The sequence below is a fragment of the Lissotriton vulgaris genome, unplaced genomic scaffold (genome assembly GCF_964263255.1).
Source record: "Lissotriton vulgaris unplaced genomic scaffold, aLisVul1.2 SCAFFOLD_1625, whole genome shotgun sequence".
NCBI lineage: Eukaryota > Metazoa > Chordata > Amphibia > Caudata > Salamandridae > Lissotriton > Lissotriton vulgaris.
In genome coordinates, this window is record NW_028249901.1 from 126538 (window position 1) to 150854 (window position 24317).

Sequence of the window (24317 nt, forward strand, 5' to 3'; positions counted from 1 at the left end):
CCTGCTACACCACAGCAACGGCGGTACAACGTATCACACATACGCACAAGTAATTGCATTGAGAGGACTTTTGAGCTACTGAAGAGCAGATTCCGCATACTTCACAAGACAGGTGGGGCCATGTACTACAGTCCTGATGTGTGCTGCCGCATTGTGGCTGTGTGTGCAATACTACACAACATTGCTACCAAGCGCCGGATACCTGTAGACATCTCTGGCAGTGAGTCGGAAGGGGACGACCGGCCACCTGCACATATGCGCCATGCACACGGGGAGAACCCAGCTGAAGGCCACAGACGCCGCAACCACATCACAATGAACAGTTTCTAGTGCACCCACTCCCCTCACCCAACAAATCATAATTGCATGCAAATGGAAATAATGACAGGACGCCAATGTATGATGCAAAAATAAATATTATTGTTTGATTCACAATAATAGTGCAAGTTGCCATCCTTCCTATGCAATCAGTATTGCCCCATACTGATGCGTCCAAAACACAGGGCAGGCTTATAGTGTCAGCATGTCCCTGTAGAAGTACATGTTACTCATGTGCGCCTCCGGCGCGAAGCACCCAAGCGCCTCTCCGGCTCCTCCTCTGCCACCGGACGTGACCCTGCAGTGGGCCTGTTGCTACGTCTCAACACCGCCACCTGTGAGGCAGACTGGCTGCTCACACTTGATGTGCCCTCGCTGGCATCGTCCCCCCCGACATTGCCAGGTAGAGCGGGATGGAGTGCCATAACGGCAGTGATGAGGTGCTCTAACACTCTGGCCACATCCTCGCAGCATTGGATTAGCTGCTACTGCTGCGCCAGGGACAGTCGCGATAGCTGGGACGTCACATTCCCGATCACGTAGTTTGATCTAGTGTAAGCGGACAGCCGCGTCAGTAGCTGCCGGTGGCGGCGGCGGGCGGTGTTGCGCTGGGATATCAGCGCAGCTGTGTTGGCCTCCATGGCTGCCGTCATGCGGTCCATCCGCTCAGCCACATTTGCCACATTGCGGCCTATATTGTGTAGCTGCATCTGTATGGCCCCTTGCAAGCGTGCCTGCAGCTGGTGAATGCGTAGCATTCTACGCTCTATGCTCATGCTCGGCAAGCGCACTTCCATCCCCCTCCTGGCGCTGGGTGCATTGTTCTGCAGGCGAGCCCTGCCACGCCTGCTCTGCTGGCTGGCCACAGTGGGTGGCCGCTGTGTCACCGCTGTCGCTGGACCAGATGTGGATGCTCCAGCTGCTGGTGGAGTTGAGCTAGGCGTAGATGGTGCGCCAGACGGTGGAGGCACAGATGTTGTGGGCCTGGCTGCAAGTCTGTGAGGAGACTAGTTAATTTTTATAGACTGGGTAGAGTTTTGAGGGTAACGTTCAAATAATAGGTAATGTTTGTGCATTTGATGGAAAGACGATCAACTGATGTGTATATTCTATTATCTTTTTTATTTAGAGTGACCCCTGACGAAGTGCAAATATGCACGAAATGCATTGGGTTTTTTATTCAAAAATAAACTCTGTCCTGAATACAACATGCCCTAGTCGTGTTTTCTCTGTAAAGTTCGGATGGACGCGGTGGAAACACTAGAAACCTGGAAAAAATGGCATGATTATTTCGAGTGAGGAGTATGAAACAATGTGAAGATAAATATAATCAAATTTACTGAGAAACAAGTCGAAGAAAAAAATGATGGTATAACTGAAGGATAATGTGCCAAAAGGCATTGATGCTGTGCAACGGATTGGCGCGCGAGTGCGTTCCTACATTTGGTGTTTTGTTCACGGAAGTGCGTTTGGGCATTGCACTTAAGAAGTCTGCACGCTTAAAGATTGAAACTTTGAAGCAAATGGTTTAAAAATGTTGAAATAATGGATAATGAAGGAGTGCACCCGTCTCCCACAAACGTTGACTCACGAAATGCCCTTCACGGGTTGCACCCACAAGAGTAGATAAATATAATGACTCTGGAAGAACATGGTGATTCACTCATTCGAAAAGAACTTTGTGTACTCAGGAAGGTTACCAAATATCACCTTGAAAAGGAGGCCACTTTATTAGCATATGCACAATTTTTGTGATAAAGCTCTATACGCTGTCAGATTATGATTAATGATGAATTGTGGGACATGTAGTACATAAGCGCAAGCATACAGGCGTTAGCAATAGAAATCCAGAAAGAGCGCGAGATTCTTACACAGATGCGGGAACTAGGCGGGGTTACAGGCAAGGTGTGTTTAAAACGGAGCAGGTTTGGGTGTACGAAAGTTAGTTATGCAGCTGTAAGCGATACGGATGGTGTTTTTACATAAAAGTTCATGACAGGTATGTGAAACTCGACTAAAGACCAAAGCATGTATAGAGAATAATGCAGTCGTAGGATTGTTTACTCGTGACATTTTTTTAAAAAAAATCGGTATTTATATCGTTCACATCACCTGTTTAGCATTGAAAGTGAAACAAGTTACTCCCAAATATGCTCTAAATAGTGAAGAGTTTAGCGCCAAACCGCATTTATGTTGTAATTACATAGATATCGTTAAATCAACGTGTCATACTGTGGTAACATTAGGGACAACAGCAAAAGATAGCGAGGTGTATTACGCGTCAACTTTCATAGAACGTCTGGTTTTTTAAGTCTGTGAGGAGACTAGTTAATTTTCATAGACTGGGTAGAGTTTTGAGGGTAACGTTCAAATAATAGGTAATGTTTGTGCATTTGATGGAAAGACGATCAACTGATGTGTATATTCTATTATCTTTTTTATTTAGAGTGACCCCTGACGAAGTGCAAATATGCACGAAATGCATTGGGTTTTTTATTCAAAAATAAACTCTGTCCTGAATACAACATGCCCTAGTCGTGTTTTCTCTGTAAAGTTCGGATGGACGCGGTGGAAACACTAGAAACCTGGAAAAAATGGCATGATTATTTCGAGTGAGGAGTATGAAACAATGTGAAGATAAATATAATCAAATTTACTGAGAAACAAGTCGAAGAAAAAAATGATGGTATAACTGAAGGATAATGTGCCAAAAGGCATTGATGCTGTGCAACGGATTGGCGCGCGAGTGCGTTCCTACATTTGGTGTTTTGTTCACGGAAGTGCGTTTGGGCATTGCACTTAAGAAGTCTGCACGCTTAAAGATTGAAACTTTGAAGCAAATGGTTTAAAAATGTTGAAATAATGGATAATGAAGGAATGCACCCGTCTCCCACAAACCCTGGCTGCAGGGGTACATGGTGCGCCAGACGGTGGAGGCACAGATGTTGTGGGCCTGGCTGAAGGGGTAGATGTTGTGCCAGACGGTGGAGGCACAGATGTTGTGGGCCTGGCTGCAGGGGTAGGTGCTGCGCCTGTTGGTGCAGGCTGTGTTGGTGACGGCACCTCCTCGGCATCCAGTGGTTGCGCGTCGATGAGCAGCCTGCCACTGTCGCTGCTGTCTGCGCCACCTGTGAGGGGAAGTGGACGTTCATTAGTTGCATGTATCTGTCACACGTGCAGTTGCTACATGCATGCTGGCTGACATTCCCTGACTGGCTGTGGCATTGCGTACTTTGGGACCTGTCTGGCTGCATTGGGGTACTTGTACATTGTGGGCAGACTACATGTCCCACAATGCTTCAGGGCATTACCTAATGTGCACGGAAGGCATGACTTTGGAATATTATGGGACGCTATAGGGTCATGGCCATTGATAGGGGACAGGGTCGCAGTCGCATGCCACTTACCTTGGCTCTCTTGGGTGGGGCGGGATGAGTCCAATCTTGTGACCCCAATGCACGCCTCGGGCTCCAACGTGTCTTCGACGCGGTCCTCCATGGGGGTGTTGGGTGAGACTGTAGGTCCTCCCCCTCCACTAGCCAGGGTCTCGCCCAGCCTCTCGGCCACCTTCTCTTTGGCACGACCTCGGAGGTCGTACCACCTCTTCTTTAGTTCTTCCAAGGACCTGTGTGCCACGCCCACGGAGTTCACTGTGGCCGCTATCCCGACCCAGATTCGCCTTTTCTCCTACTCAGGCACCCTCCTTGATTCTCTGCCAAACAGTTTAGAGTGGTTCTCCACCACACCTTCGATGAGGTGCTCCAACTCCTGTTCGGAGAACTTCAGTTTTCTCTTGTGCCCGGTGTTGCTCCGCCCAGGTACAGCCTCCTCTGCCATAGCTGCACTGAGAGAGGGTGTTGAAAAACAAGTTTGCAGGTGCCCTGGTAGGAGCTGAGTTGCTTGCTACCTCGAGGTCTGCCTCACTGTTGAGAATGGGGGTGGGAACTGGCTGCTTCCTGGTTGTGATGTCATCACTGTGCTCGAAATGCGACTTCTCGTTTTCCCGATCTTGCGAATTTGCGATCTCGCATTTTGCGATCTCGCAATTAGCGATATCGCTATTTGCCATATCGCTATTTGCGATATCGCAATTCCTACACGGATGTTGCCGAAAATAGCGATTATTCTGCGATTCCCATAACTCGCAATCGCTTTTTGCGGCCGCGTGCGAATCGCATTTTTTTCTCGGAAAATTTCATGAATACCGATCTGCGATTTCTAAATTGCGATTCGCTGTTAATCGCAATTTGAAAATCGCAGATTTCGGTTTTCATGAATCAGGCTGTTACTCTCTACAAGCTGTGTGCTGTGTGTAAAGCAAAGGAGGAAAGAGCTGTTTGCGCCTGTGTATTCGGCAGTTTACCACAAGTGGTGTGCGCATGGCGATGTATTTCTGCAAATAACTATAAGCGAAGGAGCAGAATAGAGATAAACTGCAAAGAAAAACCATAGCCAAGCGCTAATTGGCTAATTATATACTTGCAATGTTTCTTGGAGGGGAAGTTAGGGACCTTTGTATTTGAACAGTGCAAGCATTTCATTCTGCGACGGTAGCATAACTGAAACACATAGTGGGATGTGCCTGAGCGCTGCGAAGTGCACGTTTGTTGTGACGCATGCCATCATCTTAGAAGTACGATTTATGCAGTATGAAGAGGGACGTACAGAGGTAAAGGCATGCCTTCATCTTGGAACAAGCAGTTGCATTGCAATAGGTCTGGCATTAGGAAAGTTTGAGCTATTGGTCTTGTAAATGACAATTTTTGTATTTATGTGTTGTTTTTGAAAATAGCTAAATTAATAGCTTTGTCATTTACAATGTCAATAGTTATAACTTTCGCAAATGTGACACCTATAGCATTTGTAATGCAACATGTTTTGTATTTACATGACTTAGATGTATTGATATTACAAATAACAATGGCTTTTAATGTTTTAAATAATTAAAACATAAATAAAAGTGATTGTAATTTATAATGGCAATAGCTTAAACTTTTGTAAATAACAGAAGTGAAATATTAACATCTTTTTGTGACATTTGCAATAAAGCTTGAAACATTGAGAGAACATATTTGAACCAGTGATGCTGTGGTGGTGCTGAGTGATGCTGTGGTTGCGCTGAGTGATGCTATGGTTGCGCTGAGTGATGCTGTAGTTGCGCTGAGTGATGCTGTGGTTGCGCTGAGTGATGCTGTGGTGGTGCTGAGTGATGCTGTGGTGGTGCTGAGTGGTGCTGTGGTGGTGCTGAGGGATAATGTGGTGGTGCTGAGGGATAATGTGGTGGTGCTGAGTGATAATGTGGTGGTGCTGAGTGGTGCTGTGGTGGTGCCGAATGATGCTGTGGTGGTGCAGAGTGGTGCTGCCGAGTGATTATGTGGTGGTGCTGAGTGATAATGTGGTGGTGCTGAGTGATAATGTGGTGGTTCTGAGTGATAATGTGGTGAAGCTGAGTGATAATGTGGTGGTGCTGAGTGGTGTTGCTGAATGATGTGGTGGTGCTGAGTGGTGCTGTGGTGGTGCTGGGTGGTGCTGTGGTGGTGCCGAGTGATAATGTGGCGGTGCGGAGTGATAATGTGGTGCTGCTGAGTGATAATGTGGTGGTGCTGAGTGATGCTGGGGTAGCGCTGAGTGATGATGTGGGGTTGCAGAGGGCAGAAAGCCGTGTTTGAATTTCGGCTTGAGAAAGTGCTCTTTACATTTGTTTAAATAAAGCCACGTTTCGGAATGATTACGGAGAGCACAGGGCTCGTGACGTGTAGAGTTACAACTCTTCCTCCCCCAGGAAGCTGAGTACTTGAAAGTTCTGCGAAGGAGCGGGGGCTTCTCCTGAGCCACCAACCACCCAGCACCCTGCGACACTTTGCTCTCCCCTCGTCCAAGCTTGCTGAAGTAAAACCGTGACTTCAGCAAGCAATTCTTGCCTTCTCTTAACTTTAATTCATTCGTTCCCACATTTAATGAATGAAAAATAGGAAAGGAACATTTTTGGGGGGAAGGCATCTTTCTCTGGCATTTTCTGTTCCGTCGGCAGGTTCAGGAAGTAAGGGGGCGGGGGGGGGGTGGGGGGGGGAAGGGGGAGGTTTGTTGGTCCATGGAGTCCTATGTCCTCCCCCACCCAAGCTTGCTGAAGGAAAATCGTGACTTCAGCAAGCCGTTCCTACCTCTCCTTCATTCGTTGCCTTGTGAAATTGATCCAAAAAAGAAAGAAACATTTTGTTGGAAATGCTGTCTTTCTCTGCAGTATTCTGTTCGAGCTGCAGCCTCGGGGCGGTAGGGGTAAATAAATACAAGATACAATACAAAGAATGGAAAATAACTGCATGTGTTTGCAAAGTGACCAGTGTTTTCTGTCACATGCAAAGACAATTAGCGGCACTTTACAGAGTGGGCCAGTTAATAGCGGTGTCATTTTAAACTCTTTCCTGTAACAGCATTGTTGTTAGAAGAGAGGGTGAGTACATGATGTCTCCAAGGTCCGGGGTGTCCCTGACGTCTTCATGGTCAGTGGGGTCTCTGACGTCTCCATGGTCAGGGGCGTCTCTGGGGTCTTCCTGTGCTTGACTGGGCCTATGCTCCTGGAATGTTACCACAAAGGAGAATATAGCAAATAAACTCTAATACAGTTAATAATGCCTATTGCATAGTTAAATACTCTGCTAAATCAGTTTGCATAGATTTAAGGCTAAAAAGGAATGATTAACAGTAAAATAAAGTGCCGCAATAATGCCGCAAAATTTTCATTTTTGTGCCGCTAAATTTCCATTTGTGTGCCGCTAAATTTGCAAATCTATGCCGCTATATCCTGGGGGGTCTGAGTAGCTAATAAAATCGAGCATTCAATAAAATGTGTAGAAGTAATTAGCAGAGAGCATGAAAAGGATCAAACTTTGCATGCTGTAAAGGACAAATCTAACAAAGATAAGTATAAGTGAACAGAGTTTTAAGAATGACTATAGCGATAAGGAGAAAAATGCTGTAAGAAAGTGTTATAGAGGTGATAAAAGTGGTCACATGGCCAATAATAAAATGTGACCTGCTCTTAGAGCAACTAGTACAATATGTAAAAAGAGGGGACCTTTTGTGGTTGTATGAAGATCAAAGAATCCAAAGCAGAAGGTTAGAGCAGTTGCGATGAATGAAGATCAGAATAGCGATGACACCGATTTTGAATGTGGACAAATAGGGTTACAGATAGGTGAAAGGGTAAGAATCAGTCCTGTTGACAAAACTACAGTGTAAGGGCTGAACGCAAAAGTAATTTTTGATTCAGGTGCCAAAATCACAATAATTTGAAATACATTTTATCATGAGAATGTACAAGGAAAGGTTACATTGCGCAGACCAGATTTTAGGTCATGTGCTTATGGTGGGTAAGCCCATTAAAGTGCATGGATACTTCAATGGGCTTATTGAATATAAACAGAGAAATTTGTGGCAGGGATAGTTTATGTTTTAAAGAAAGGTGACAGCATAATCAGTTAGTTGCATCAAAGAGACTCAGGGGTCTTGTTAGATCCTAACAGTGATAAACCGGTTTATTTAAAAGATAGAACTGATGGGAAGGAGGTGGAGGTGTCAGAATCAAGTGGGTCATTTTTGGAGGAAATAAAGAAGGATTCCCCAAACAGAGCGTTTAGGAAGTCTTAAAGGCTACAAGCATAGAATTTGTTTGAGAGCCAATGTGCAACCTGTGTGTTGTAAGATTAGGAATATTCCTATAGCCATTAGAGAGGAGATGAAACTGAAAATTGAAAGATAAAAGCAAACCGGATTTTGAGAATGTTGTTGAAGACACCAAATGGCGTGCACCTGTCGTTGTAGCCGAAATCAGATGGAAGTCTACATTTGTGTGTAGATTTGAGACCACTAAATAGAAATGTATTGGTAGACAAGCATCCACTTCCAAATATTTCAGAATTGCAGATGTTGCTGGATGGGGCCAAGTTTTAAGTGCAATAGATCTCTTCTCATTCTATCATCAGGTGGAGTTGGAAGACACATCTAAGGATTTGACGTTTTTTTTAATGCCTTTTGGAACCTTTCATTATGTGAGGTTGCCCATCGGTCTTGTGTCTGCGGCCCCTGTGTTGGATTGTGATGTGGAGAGGTCTAAAGGGCACAAGAGATGTCTGTGTTTATCAGGATGATATTCTTGTGTTTGGCAAAGATGCTGTGGAACATAATACCCATGTTAGGGAGGTTCTAAAGAAGCTGTGTGAATGTAATCTCACAATAAAACTTAGAAGTGTAAATTTGGTATATTCCATAGACTATTTGGGACACACTATTACAGAAGACGGGGTCGTATTAAAAACTGAATTGGTTCACACTATTCACAGGATGAGTTCACCCACTTCAGAGAATCGTTGATGACATTTCTCGGATTGTCTGAATATTATAGCAAGTTTGTCCAGAACTTTGCAATGTCAACATGAGACGTTTTTTGAGGAAAGGAATAGATTTTGTGTGGGATAGGTCTTGTGAGAGGAAGTCCCAAGTGTTGAAGGAGGAACTCAACAAAGCGCCCACATTAAAAGATTTTGACCCGAAGGAAAAGTCAATAATAACAACGAACATCAGCCAGCCAAAAAGGATTGGGGGCTGTTCTGCAACAATATGGGCCTCTGTGTGAGATATTCAGAAAAAAGGGAATTGATTCTGGTGTCTGGAAGCATAACTAAATGGGTGATTTCCTTAGAGGATTATGACTTTGAAATAAATTAAATACCTGGTGTGGAAAATAAAATTTATGCCACTGGATTATACCACCATCCACTGTATGCCATTTCACTCTACATGACTACATTCTGCGGCACTCCTTAAAACCACACTTCATTGTACGTGAATAGACTCTACTCTTCCATAATCTGCCCTATTGAGTTGTTTGACAGTCTACTGTGAGTTACTCCACTATATGGGACTCAACTGTACATCTGAACACTTAAAGCCACTAAACTCAATGTTATTACACTAAACCCTACTAAATTCTAAGCTACTCTACTGTGTCACACTACAGTTTATTCTACTGCACTAAACACTATTTGCACTGTACTGTATATTACACTGTACCCTACTATAGTGTATGCTATTCCGCTCTTCACTACTGCACTGTAGGGCACTTCAATATACACCACTCCATTTTACACAATTTAACTTTACAACAGTACACTGTACCACACTCCACTTTACGTAAGCCCACTGTACACCACTCAACTGTACCCCAATCCAGTGTATAGCACTCCACTGTACCCCACTCCAGTGTACCTTATTTGATATTACACCACTTCAGTGTACTATACACCACTATAAGCCACTCCACTGTATACTATTTCAGTGCATGACATTCCAATATATGCCCCTACACTGTAGCACACTCCAGTGCACTCTACTCTACACCACTACAGTGTATGTGAATATACTGTACAATATTTTTAGGACATAAATCCACTTTTTTTTTTTTTTTTTTTTAAACCTTTATTTGGAGACAAACAGGTTCCAGGGAAGTGTACATACAAAACAGACAGTCACATATGGCCATTACAGTGGTACGTCAGTGCCAAGGAAATAAAAAAAAAATGCAAGGAGATACAAGGAAGTACAGGGCAGGGCACCAGTCAATACAAGGAGCAATAGCGAAATGTACAGTAGCGGTTAGAATACCATGATCCAGCATGGGCAGGCAAGCCAATAAGACAATGCAGTATGAACACATTACATAAGCGGAGAGCACATGAGGCAGAGGGGACTCAAAAAGGAGGAACACAGGAAATAAAGGTGCCGCACAGGGATGCAATCTGAAGTACCAGTAATACACCAATCGTAAAGGGGACTTCAACCCCCCAATAGCCCGCAGGAAAAGGAGACAGTCAGCCCCTCCCCCGATATCGGAAGAGAAGCAGGCGTTGTGTAAAATCCCAGTCTATCATGATGTTATCAACCTATCCCTTCGCGGTCCCCAGATTCAGAATCAGAGTCCCGCACAGCCCTGGTCAGGAGGTACACCTGGAGCGGACTCCAAAAGTCCTTTGGTCTGCATCGAACAGGCATCAAGTCAGAATAGACATTGTATTGGTCCTGACAGTATATGAGGTCAGTCACCCAGTCCTGAAAGCGCGGCACCCTACCACGACCCCAGCAACAAGCCACCCTACGCCTAGCCAGCAGCAGGGCCACGTCAACAAATCTACGGTGAGAGGCAGGTACGTCCTTAGAGAAGCCAAGTAACATCACCAAGGGGTCAAACGCCACCCCATCCTCCGCCATAACCTGCAGGGCGTCATGAACATGAGTCCAATATTCCAATACCCCCGCACAGCTCCAAGCCAAATGCAGAAAGTCTGCGCCTTCCGCACGACACCTAGCACACCGGTCATCCTCCGCCAAATGGAACCGTAGTTTCCTCGCCGGGGTATAGTAATACCTCTGAACAAACTTGTAATGGATGATTTTAAGGCGACAACTAGAAGAAACATTGGCCGTGAGCCCGCAACAGTATTTCCACTGCTCATCTGTAATAGGAGCACCCAATTCGGCAACCCACTGCTCGCGCACCCGATTGGCCGGGACCGATCGCTGTCGGCGAATAGCCCCGTATAATTTCGACACCAGGTGTCGCCCATCTGAGACCAACAGCACGTGGAGGGGGAGGGTAACCCCAGGCTCCGAAGGGTAGTCTGGAAGCAGAGCACGCATGCCCTGCCGCAGGCGGACAAAGTAGAACAGGTCTAGAGGGGAGCAAGCAGCCGCACCGAAGAAATGAGCCTGTGTACGGAAGGCACCTTCATGGAACAAGTCGCCCCACGTGAGAATACCCAGCCGCTTGCACATTCGCTGAAAACCCGTCTCCAACAACAGCGACAAATCCGGATGATAAGACAGAGGCAAGGCCGGCGAGTAGAGAAAGGAAACGCCGAGCAAATGAGCCACCCGCTTCCAAGCATCCACCGTGCACGTCACCGTCGTGCGGGGCGTTTCCACATCGGACACCTTGCCCAAAACCATCCCCTCAAGAGGGAGCGGGTGGGCGACCCAATGCTCAGCAGCAATCTGGGGCATGAACGGCGTGGGGCGCATCCAGTGATAAGCATAATGCGCCTGAGCGCTGAGATAATAAAGTTCAAAGTCAGGGACGTCGAAACCGCCATCAGCATAGGGCAACGTAAGGGTGGCCCAGGCCACCCGTGGCTGCTTGCCCCCCCAGAACAACCGCAGGAGCTCGGAGCGAAGTCTACGAAAGAAATAAGCACCAGGATGATATGGGAGGTTTTGAAAGAGATAAAGAAAGCGGGGCAGAACGACCATCTTAATAAGAGACGCCCTACCGGCCATGGAGAGAGGTAAAGACATCCACCTGGTGACATCATCCGCCAGTTTAGTAATGGCCACACCATAGTTAAGCCGAACCGCGTCTTCCCTGTCCAAAGATATGACAATACCAAGATATCGCAACTCCGAGTCACACCATTCCAGAGGATAGTCAAGGGGAAACCTGGCCACCGCAGCAGTGAGGGGGAAAAATTGAGATTTCCGCCAGTTGATATGAACCCCGGAGACACCTCCAAAAGCGACCAGCTCACGCAGGAGCGAATTAAGGTTGTTCTCAGGGTCCTTGACATAGAGTGTGATATCATCGGCGTATAAAGAAATGCCGACCTGTCGCTGAAGACAATTAAAGGCGCTCTGCTGATGAAACTGACGAATCCTACAGGCTAGCGGCTCAATGGCGATAGCAAACAAGAGGGGTGAGAGGGGGCAACCCTGTCGGGTCCCTCTCGTAAGAGGGAACGAGGGGGATAGCACCCCATTCACTACTACCCTCGCCATCGGATCAGTATATAAAAGCTTAACCCAAGAGATGAAAATCCTGGGGAAACCCATCCGACAGAGAACATCAATAAGGTAGCCCCACTCAACAGAGTCAAACGCCTTAGTGGCATCAAGAAAGATAGCGGCAACCGGGACAGTGGGATCAATGGTCGACACAAGCGAAAACAAAGTGCGAAGATTGTGAGAGGTAGCACGGCCGGGCACGAATCCCGACTGATCAGGCAACACGATAACGGGCATGAGTTCGGCTAGTCTCACCGCCAAGACCTTCGCGAGAATTTTAACATCGCAGTTGAGCAATGAGAGGGGCCTGTAGGAGCCCACATCCAGCGGATCCTTACCCGGCTTGAGCAGCGACGTAATGGCGACCTCCCGCATGGAGCCCGGTAGACGTCCCTCCTCCAGAGACTCCTCAAACACCTCACGGAGCACAGGGGCCATGATGTCCACATAACACTTATAAAATTCAGCAGGAAGGCCATCCAGCCCGGCGGCCTTCCCATTAGAAAGAGACATGATGGCATTCCTGACCTCCTCTACCTCTAGGGGCCTGCCTAAGAACTCCCGATGTCCATCCGATAACCAACAAAGCGCTAACTCATCGAGGAAGCCGCCGTATCGAGTCTCTCCCGTCTGCTGCGTCGTGTAAAGGTGTGCATAGTGATCAATAAAAGTGCGCTGAATCTCCGAAGTGTCTCGACAGCGAGTGCCATCCGGAGACACCAATTCCAATACGTCCGACCCATGCCTTGGATGTCTAGTAAGGGCGGCGAGGACCTTACCGGGTCGCTCCCCCTCGCAGTATCGCCTCGACGTCCAGTATTTCCCCCTATGCTTAGCCTCTCGAGCAGCCTCCTCCTCGTACTCGGAGAGCTTAGTGCGGAACTGCGCCTGAAGGGCGGGGTCCGGATCGACCTGCATCCTGCGCTCCAAGTCTCGCAAATCAGCCTCCAAGCTCTCGAGGGCCCGAACAATCAGACGGAGTACTCCACAACTTTTAGAAATAGTGACACCCCGGATCGTAACCTTGAATGCCTCCCAAATGACCTCAATGCTGTCCACAGAGCCCTTGTTCCTAGGGAAGAACGCCTCCACCTCCTCACCAAGTTCCTCCTTGAACACCGGGTCAAGCAAAGCAGTCGGAAACAAACGCCAAGGCGGGCGCGGCCTATGCAGCCCGGGAACGGATAAAGCAACCTTCACCGGACAGTGATCAGAGTACGTCCGAGCCAGATGTGTAACCTCCCTTAGGCCAGCCATCAAACCTCTAGAGAGAAACACATAGTCCAGTCTCGCCCATGAGCGAGCATGTGTGGTGTAGTGAGTGCCCTCCTTGGTGGCAGGGTGGGTGTACCTCCAGCTGTCAACCATCCCAGCCTCCTCCACAATCCCCCGCAACACTTCTCTAGCCTGTACATTGTACTGAGGGCTGCCCTCCGATCTATCCAACTGGGCCTGAAATGCAAAATTAAAGTCGCCCCCCCACACAATGTCAGTAGCATCCACAGCAAGGACATGACCCCACAGAGTGACAAAAAAGATTGGCGTATCAACATTAGGAGCATAGCAATTAACAAACAGTACAGTGTTCTGCCCAAGCCGTCCCCACAGCAGCACATAGCGCCCCTCAGGGTCCCCCACAGATCCAAGTTCCTGAAATGAGAGCGATCTTTTTACAAGGATGACAACCCCACGAGCATAAGAAGAATAGGAAGCAAACCCCCTGGCCGCAGCCCACCTCCCGCCAAAAGTGGGGGAGGGAGCGGGGCGCAGATGCGTCTCCTGGAGAAGAGCAACATGAATAGCATGCCTGTCCAAATACTGGATCACACTACGACACTTCCTGGCATCATTAAGGCCCCGTACATTCCAGGACAAAATCGAAATCTGGTCTACTACAGCAGTCGACATCACACAGATTCAGGGCCCCACGGGACCCTATACACAAATATAGGGTATCCAACTACCAGCAACAGCCAAGAATATGTCCACGCCCCAGGGCACGGACAGACCCCCACATACACTCCACACATTTCCCAGTCATCTCCGAACCAACCAAACAAGAACACAACAGCCCCCCCCCAACCAACCCATCCATGCAGCAAGCACTCAGGACAGACTGCGCGCCGCACGCCGCCAAGCCATCCCACACAGCCCACAACTCGCACACATGCTACGCTTGCAGAGTGCGGCCCGTCACGTGGCAGCCTAAAATGGCGGCCGCTGCACTCGGGCCCAAAATGGACGGGAACACGGCCCCCAGGACCAGTCCCGCCAGATAGAAAAGTGGAACAGCCTGGATAGCGGGCGCCACAACATTTCCGTGCACTCAAACAACAGCGGCAGCTCCCATAGCGAACCAGAAGTCCCAGGCAAACAGACATGGACAGCTTCATTCCCACCCCATCCACCCACCTGACACCACCCCAACTATCAGGCCACGCATATCCCCCCTCCCCCCCCCCGTCCCGCAACACACATCCAGTCAACCAACAGAGGACTAGAATCCAAACAAAAGGTAAACATGGGGCACACCCTCCGGGGAACCTTCCAGAGGTGCACGACGCCACTCCCTCACGCCACGCCAGTGTCCGCGCCAACAGGTATCAGGCGGCCCCAGGCACAGCGCGGGGGGGTGGGTGCCCAGAGCGCAACACCAAATATCACCATCCTGCGGTGCCATACCGACCCCTCAAAAATAAGTAGCAAAACGCACTCATTCAGCAAAACACAGACATGACCCACGCAGCAGCAAAAAACAAAAACGTACGATAGCCAGGCCGCAAATACGGAGAAGGAAAACAGCAGGACTCAATACAAAAGATACATGTCCACAGTACTCCAAAAACCGGGAAGAAGATCAAGGTCCAAAGTCACCAGAATCAGGCGACCTCCTCCTCAGCCGCCGAATGTTTACCCTCCGGATCTCGATCGGCACCCCGATCCGCAGCAGCTCGCTCGCGCTGGAGGCGCTTCGCAAAGTCCTCAGCATGCTGTGGGTTGGTGAAGAAATGTTGTTTAGCCTGGTGCGTCACTCTAAGTTTAGCCGGATAAAGCAAGGCGTAGTCCACCTGGAGGTCCCGAAGCTTCTTTTTCACCCCCAAGAACTTCCGACGCTGGTCCTGCACCATCGGTGTGAAGTCGGGGTACATGGTGAAAGACACCCCTTCGAAGGAGAGAGCCCTGTTAGTGCGGGCGGCCTGAAGAGCAGCGTCTCGATCACGATAATTCAAGAGGCGCGCTATGATGGGACGCGGTGCAGCCCCAGAGGCCGGACGAGGCCCCAATGTCCGATGCGCTCTCTCAACAATGAACTGGGACGAGAAAACTTCTGTCCCAATGGCGCCCACCAGTAGCCTCTCCACATAAGTCTCCATTTTGCCCACATTCGTGGACTCCGGGACACCTACGATGCGCACGTTGTTGCGCCTACTCCTCGCTTCCAACTCTTCGTTCTTAGCGGCAATGACTCGCAAGATATTGTCCATTCTCGCCAGTTGGGTGGTATGGGTGGCCGCCGTGTCATCATGGTCCGAAATGCGCTGTTCCGCCGCCGTCAAGCGCTCCTCATGCACGTCCAATTTCTGAACGACCGCATCCATGCGCGACGATATCTTGTCCACTTTGTCCACTATAGTGGCGAACCCCTGCCTCATCTCCTGCATCATTTGGGAAAAGTCCGGTGGTGGCGGGTGCGGGACACTCTCAGCGACATTCGGGGGGGGGGACCGCGAAGTCCCAGCTTCCTGGAGCAAACGCGTCCCACGCCGAGCCCCTCCAGAGTCAAAGGACAATTTGGACTGTTTAGTGTCCGGCTTCCCCATGATGGTGGTGCAGCAGGGGATCGAGGCAACTAGGAGTCAGGATAGAGATCGGACAAGGGAACCGGCCAAGTAGAAAGCAGCTCGAATCGTGGGGGCACGAGCAGGCCAGCACGCCCCGCCACTCCCAACGACGAGAAATGGCCGTCTTCACTTCCAGCCCAAGGGGGCAAACTCTCAGAATCCAAGAAGAAGATCCGTTGCGCCTCCGTAAGCACTGGTATCTGGGCAGGCAGATGGGATAGCCGATAGACGAGTCCGACAACAAGGAAGAGCCAAGCGTCTCGCCCGACCAGCGAACAGGCCTGGTGGAGAAGGGCGGAGCTAGGCCTACACCCCACGTGCAGAGCCCCGGACTGGCATGAACAGTGACGCCGGGCAAGATGGCATCAGACCTCCAGAGCACGAGTCGGAGAAACTTGGGATCCACATAACTTCGGCCAGCAACCTTCGAATGGCTCAGGAGTTGGACCGTGGGTGGACAGCCGATATCCCAACCGATCCGTGGGGTCAGTTCAGGGCGCAGCGATGGTAACCAGGATACCTAGGCGGATAATAGCTCCGGGCAGCGGGAGCCTCACGACAGTGCGGCCATTCCGCAGTGCGCCCTCTAGCGCCCCCGACATAAATCCACTTTACCACACTCTAGTGTATGCTAACCCACTGTTTACCATGGTACTGTACACGACTACACTGTATGCCACTCCAATATACCCCACTCTAGTGTATCCAGGTTCACTGTAAGCTACTCCACTGTATGCGACTCCAGTATATGCCATTTCAGTATAAGCTACTTCACTATACTTATTCCACTTTATTCCACCGCACTATACCACAATATACTGAACCACAGTACACTTTAAAACACTATTCGCCACTATATTGTACCACACTCCACTTAAAAGTCCATTCCCCAAAACTAAACTGGACGAATATTACAACATTGTTACTAACATTATAAAATCCATTAAAATTCATAAAGAACACCAGAGATAAGTTATATTTTATTTGGTATAAAACTCAAATTAAACCCCACAAAAATAGTTCTCGTTTGCAACTTTTTAAATCATGGCGTTCCGAGATTTAATCATTAGGTGAACATGATTGCAAACAACATGCTTTCAATGCAGCTAAAGATAATATGATCAAATTCAACAAGAGGAAACAATTGCAGCAGAGGTTGCAAAGGACAGTTCACAAGGGAGCCAGAGCTCAGTCACGGATAGTCAAGATCCGCTTGGCCAGCCTATCATTGGAAATGAGGCAGCCATAGCAATGAATGGGGTGAAAAATGTTATGGGCCAAGTGAGAACCAAGAGCATTGATTCAGAAACATTTAGTAGCTTAGCTTAATGAAGAACAGCTAGTAGGTTTTAGCAAATAACTAAATCAATGGAGGATGCATTTTTACACGATAAGTCTAAATGTTCATGTACAACATTGAAGCCTACCCTTCTGCATGTTAGTGGTCAGGCAGACACTGGCAAAAGTTTTTTGATTAAAGAGCTAACTGCGTTTGTTCACAGAAACACAAATTGTAACTTTTCATGTGTTGTTACCGCGCCTACTGGATTAGCTACTCACAATATTAAAGGAATCACATTGCATTTTCTACTAATGTTGCCTGTGGAACATAACAACAACCTGGAGTACTTGAAGTTATCTGGGGATGCTTGTCATGAAGTCTCAATGGTTCTGAAAAAAAAGAAGGTCCTAATTATTGATGAGGGCAGCTTGGTGTCAAACTTAAGGAGGCTTTCATTCATCTAAGGATGCAAGAGGTTCTGAGCACTGACTATGGCGTTCTCTTTGGTGGTAAACACATCGTCGTTTTTGGTGACCTTCTACAGTTGACACCTGTGAAAAGTCAACCAGTTTTTAATGAACTGCTTTGTGAGGGAAAAAAATCCTTTGGAAGTATTAGCAATGGTAACATATGGTTAGATTTCCAGTAGGCAGAGTTAACCAAAAAAGAGATAGGCTGCAGACATGGAGTATGGCAAGACATTAAAAGTCAAAAGAATAGGAACATTCCACAGTTACCGCTTCTAACTATGCTTCACGTTACGGAGGGCATTGGAGGTAACAGATACAAAAGACATCTGCTATTCCTGGGGCTTACTCTCGCTAAGAGTGACATTGCTAAGGTTCGGAAGGCGACTGCATCGCCATCTGTAGGGGTCTGGAAATGGGGCCTTGATTTTTCCATGGGGTTAGTAATACCAATTTGTAAAGCACGGGGACGTCCCCAGAACAACCGAAGATATGGAAGCTGTGGGCTGATTATCAGGGTCTGTATCTTGAACCTATCCCCCCTGCGTTACGCAATGAAGATCTGCCATAAAGATCAAATGTGTGGTATTCATATTGGACGCCCTTGGGCAGCAATCGCGCTTAACAAATCTATATACAATACAATACAATACAATACAACAATTGTTATTTAACTCACATGTTACGATTGGTGACTTTGTACGATAATATACATATGGACTTTGTGACACGGATGTTTCTAGTATATAATGTTTATATGCGTTTAATTTAGTCTTTTGCATATTCCTTGTTTCGACAGTTGTATATTGTAAAAGTTGACATCTTTACCATCACCATGATACGTATACAGTTTGCTGCCCTGGTGTCACCAGGGCCTTTTGTGTCTATCAACAATAAACTTTGTTGTGGAAAAAAAGACATGAGAATAGGAATAATCAGAAAAGAAGTAAAGAAAACTCTCTCTAGTAGCCTGGTAAGTACTCTCTTTCCACACAATGAGCCTCCTTCTCCTGTAATGACATATCTTCTGAAATGTTGCAATCAGATTGTGTGCCTCAAGCCAACATTGCATGAGTGAGCATAGTTTGACTCAGAAATGCTTTAATTGGAAAACAGGAAATTGTTAATCTTAGTAGTATAGATAATATTGAAAATCAAAGTTTAAACGTACCACTACATCAAACAGTAGTAAAGAAACTGGAATCACTTGAGAAAACAGCTTCACATACTGTTGGTTTAGAAAAGACTCTGAACCTCTTTAAAAACTGCAGAATAATTTTGAGGCAAAATCTAAAGTTCAAGGAGGGTTTAGTCAATAGAGGAATGGGGAATGTGCTAGATTTCATCACATATCCCAATAAAGCAGAGTACGAGAATAGTTTGAATACATTTGACCATATTGAAGACGGCAACAAAAATGTCATGTGCATTGCTAGGTTCCTCTTGGTAAAGGAACTATATGTCAGAAGACAACAGTTTCCTCTGTGCTTGGCCTAGGCTGTCACCATTCACACATCTCATGGATGAAATATGGATGCAGCTATGATAAATATATTTCAAACAGTATTCAAAGAAGGGATGTCTTATGTCGCTTTATGATGGGTTAGGTCACTATCAGGGTTGTACCTTCTTCAGTTTGACAACAGCAAAGTGAATGCTGACACGTCATGTGCAAAAGTATACAATCGTTTGAGAGAGCAGTACGTTTTTCATCTGGGCCTAAGTCCATTGTGAAAAATGTGGAATTTATAGAAAGTGTATATTAGTAAACCTTTATGATAATGGAAAGGCTCCAGCAGTAAGTAAATAGTCTAAAGGCCTTTCAAAATGAATGAAAAGTAAATAAATGAAGGATGTGGTAGGTTTTCAATTTTCAAACAGTTCAGGTGTTTCTTGTTACTGTAATGTAGTTGTCAATGTTTTATTCCACTTTCCTCGAGTAGTTGAAATATTAAACAAAACAAGGTCAAAGATTTGTGCCAAGGTCTGACAATAGTATTCCATTCAATACAGGCTCAAAAGCATGTGTGTTCTTCAACTACAGCTCTACATGACTTTGTTGACCACTGTACTGGTGTTTCACACTTCTGTTTGAATGCGCAACAGGATGCTCAGCATTTTCTAATAATAAAGCTGAACGTACTAGAAAATGAAGGAATTCCAATTAATGAATTCTTTGGAATAAGCTACTCATGGAATCATGAATGTGTTAATTGTTTCCATTCAAGCAGAATGAATGTAGAGCCGAAGTGCTATCTGCTTTACTTTAAAGACAGAGTTCAAAACTTGTTATACTCATGCTACAAAGGTGTAGAGCAGATGACAATAAAATAAATACTGATATTACTAAATTTAAAGTTGGTCAGATATCAATTTATAGGAAAACGTGCACTACTTTTGCCATAATTTTTCATCTGAGAGTCCATTAACTCAAGTCACGACACAGTATACCTAAAGAATTCCTATGGCTGGACTAAATGTAATGACACATGTCTTACATTTAAAGAGAGGTTATAATGGAAGCTTCCGAATTTGTACCTCCTATTTATGGAACCAAAGTTCTAGAAAATAGGAGGCTCAAATCATTACATGCAGCTTTAAACATAGAAAAAGTGTGAAAATGTTACTTAAATATCATCATGTGGCATAGCAGGGATGACGACCAATTTAGGAATTTAATTTGTTTGCAACAGCTAGACGTAGATTTGCCAGTGGAATCTGAAAGGAAATAACAATAAACTGTATAGAAAATAATGATAAATTTATTATTGGTAAATTTCTAGTTTTTAGGATGAAAATGACGAGTGGCTAATAGTAGTGTGCTGGATCTGCTTTTTACTATGCAAGTCTGACATGCAGAGAAATAAAATAAAATATGTATTTTTCCCAAAATGTAAACCATTTTGTATTCCCCATAGTTCCATGTTGGTGTGCATTATTGTAAGTTTTCCACACCATTCACAAAGTTGGTCTCTCAGTATATGTATGTATATCATATGCAAAATGAGAATCTGCTTTGTCTAAGTGCATTTACTAGGAACATTAAACATAAATGTGTTTGAAAGATAATAATGAATACATATAACATTAACATTGAAGTAAGTTTCACTCTTTTTATTTAAAATAATCAAAAAACATTGTTGCCTGCTTCACTAAGTTTGTTAGAGAGCAATACAGTACAGCAGATGTGGCAAAACGAACACAAACCCAAGATGCAAAATAGATTAAGTCAGAGGCTGTGATGTGTCTTTTTCACTGGTCTTTATCTGCATGTTACACAATTAACACCTAAGCTGCTGTTGTTGCTAATAACAGTGCATTAATCACACTCTGAGGCAGCAGAGGGAAAGATGAGTTTAAGATTGCGTACTATCTAGTAGCCAGTGTTATACATTCTATAATTGTGAGAAGAACTGTTCCTACTTCTGATGAGGGTACTGTAATGACATTAACTGAGTATTAAAAGATTGGAATGTTGAGAGCTCAATTGAAGATAATGGAGCAGCAGTAACTTATACAAACTGGTTTAAGCCTGCTGCTCTCAACATTATAATGTCCTAATAGACAACCTATGACTCTTTCTGGTCTCTCCCTCTCCAAAATACATGGATTGGACAGGGGAAAGTGTGCAGCAAGGCATACAGGATATCCCACACGCCCCCGTTGCCCACAGTGTCACAGCTGTCTAGGCAGGAGGGGGAGGGAATGCTGCTCAGCTCCTGGGTATTCCTGGCTCGGCTGAACGAGGAAAGGCAGTTTAGTTGAGCCCTGGGAGAAAGAGGAGCTCACTTTAGCCTCCCTTCATAGCTAATGCTGTGAATATTCAATATCTAACAGCCTGTTAGCGGCTGTTATCTGTTGAACGATCATAGCAAGAGCTGTGAAACAAAGGCTTGGGAGCCATGGGACAAGGTGGGGAAGGGTTCAACTCCCTCAAGCTCCAAAAGTCATAGAATTTTACATAGAATTATGATTATTAATAACATTTTTCTTCAAGAAAGTTCCCCAGTTCCTTATTTTTTCACTGAATTGTGTAGTTTACTTATGCTGTCTCTCAATAACGATGCAAATTAACTCATTTGGAAACACCATCATGTTATTTAAAAAAAAACACTACATTTTGACTACTGGGTTCTACCAGTCCTTTGATACTCAATTAACAGAATTTGTTCAGTGAAATTACAATGAAGACATTATAGATTTCTGCATAAGAATACTAGGCCACACAGCTTCCATACCAAATCTCGGTCAAAAAAAATCAAACACATGTACATCAACACATGTTTAAAACCAGCTTTGTGCACAGTAATTTCCAAGGTGTACCTTATCTATTCTTGTACCTATTGCCTTGATATCTGGAACATCACGGAGTTCACTGATGACATTTTGTATTTGCTTCCCAAAATCTTCCAACCACTCGGAGGAAACCTTCATTTCTGAAGAGTGCATCAACTCATTCCGACCCTTTATCACCTAAAAAGACAGAAATACAGTATGGCCTTGCTGTATATAAAGTAATACTGAATTATTGAGTATCTTGTTTAAAGGTGCTCTAGTTTTTTCTCAGTTCAGTCTAACCAAATGGACTGAAAAAGCTGACAATCGTGAATAGCATGAAGTGCACACTTGTGGATGGTGAAATAACAGCATGTTAAAGCTGCTTCAGACACTACTAGCATGTAAACAAGAGGCAACCGGTCTAAATCCCAATAGGGTCAATAACAGGAGTGCCATTGACTTGCAGGACATAAAAAACATGATAATCCAAAGAACTAAAACAGAATCACTCCTTTGCCATCAAGCATATTATAAAAGCTTTTGTAGCTGGTAAATTGTCTAGAAAGTGAAGTGACATGTTTTAACATATACTCCTGCATCCATTAAGCAAATATTGGTCAACATTGCAATGACTGAATCCTTAGTATATGGAACTGTTCTTAAACACTTAAACATGCCACATATTAAACATGACACTTGCCCATGTAGTTTACCTCCCGCACTGCTAGTTCCTGAAATTCTGTCAGAAGCGCAGATCGTTCATGTAACGTCCAGGGGGATCTGCTGTCCTTGCACGGCTGTCTATATCCCAGTTTCCCCCTACTGTCTCAAGCTCCCTACCTACGCACCGCAGCACTCCCGCCTGTTTAGCAATACACACTTCCTTGATGTATACTTTGAACGCCTCCCTGAGCGTGGATTGCCGCTCCACTGTTCCTTCGTTGAATTGGAAATACTCAATTATGGATTCCCAGACCTCATTACTAAAAACCTGATCTAATAACTCCTCCCAGGGAAATCGCCAGTACACATAGGGTTGTGTAACATTGGATATGGTTAATGTCAGTAGTACAGTTGAGTGAGCTGATAGTGTACGTGGCTGATAATCAACTGTGGTCACAGCTAGCAGAAGGTGGAGAGAGAGAGATACAATGGTTTATTCGTGACCACGAGCTGTGTGGGGAAGAATAAAATGAGTAATCCTGCGCCGCAGGGTGATGCACCCTCCAGGGGTCTTTAAGAAAAATAGACTGCAATAGAGAGGTGAGTGTCCGAACTGCGTGGGGTTTAGTGGTCTGTCCTGTCCGCGTCGTGTCCATAGCGGGGTCCAGGGTGAGATTGAAGTCCCCCCATTAGTATATTGTCAATGTCTAATCGTGCTATGTGTGCCGCTATGCCAGGGAAGAATTCAGCAGAGACTACAGTTGGGGCATATACATTAATCAAAAGGAGCGGGTCCTTTCCCATCGTACCCACCACCAGGTGGTAATGCCCCTCTTCATCAGCCACCACTTCCCGGACTCGGAAAGGAAGTGACTTATGGACAAATATGCACACTCCCCGGGAACAGGTACTATAGTTGGCAAAAAACGATTGTCCCCCCATGTCAATGCAAAGCGATTTGTGGGAAGAGGGGCATAGTGAGTAACTTGCAGAAATGCCACCTTTATGGCGTGCCTGGCCAAATACGCCAGAACCGGGCACCCTTTTTGGGGGTTGGAGAGCCCTCTGATGTTCCACGTAAGGCACTTGAGTAGTATTCCCTCTTGTTTCATGTCAGGTGATGACATTTATGTGATTTTGTGATCAATGGATATCTGAACGGGTGTGTGATATGCTCATGTCTGTACAACCATACTAGCTCTGTCCTGTGTCATAAAATTCATAAACGTGCAATTTCTAAACAATCAAAACTCCCTCCATTTTGTTGTTGGTTTCCCCTGGCCCGCCCCTCATCCCCGCTACCGCCTTCCTGTTGCCCCTCCCACCCACGATTACTGAGCCTTCCACTTCCCCGACCAAACTGTGACCGCCTGGACCATCCTCAGATCGGTCGCTCCCCCACGCTATTGATCACCTGCAGCTACGACGCTCTGTGCTGTAACGCCTGATCGGTATCGTTCCAACTGTTATTGTCATAGCATTGTTTTGCCGATCCTCGAAGCATTCTAGCGCTTTGCACGCGTAGCGCCGCACTATCTGATTTACATAATAGCGCGACCTTGCTGAGGCTGTTCTGCTTAATATTTTTATAGACTGCACCGCTGAGGCTGTTGTGCTTTTATTTCATTAGACTGCACA

At 46.0% G+C, this 24317-nt stretch overlaps 1 protein-coding gene across 1 annotated transcript in view; it reads right to left on the reverse strand.

The window, feature by feature from the left end:
* Positions 1-24317, reverse strand: part of CUNHXorf38 (chromosome unknown CXorf38 homolog) — a 156973-nt gene that overhangs the window by 55741 nt on the left and 76915 nt on the right. Inside the window, exon 4 of the mRNA XM_086950436.1 lies at positions 22062-22211. Within this exon, the coding sequence (XP_086806562.1) occupies positions 22062-22211 (150 nt within the window). The remainder of the gene's footprint in view (positions 1-22061; positions 22212-24317) is intronic.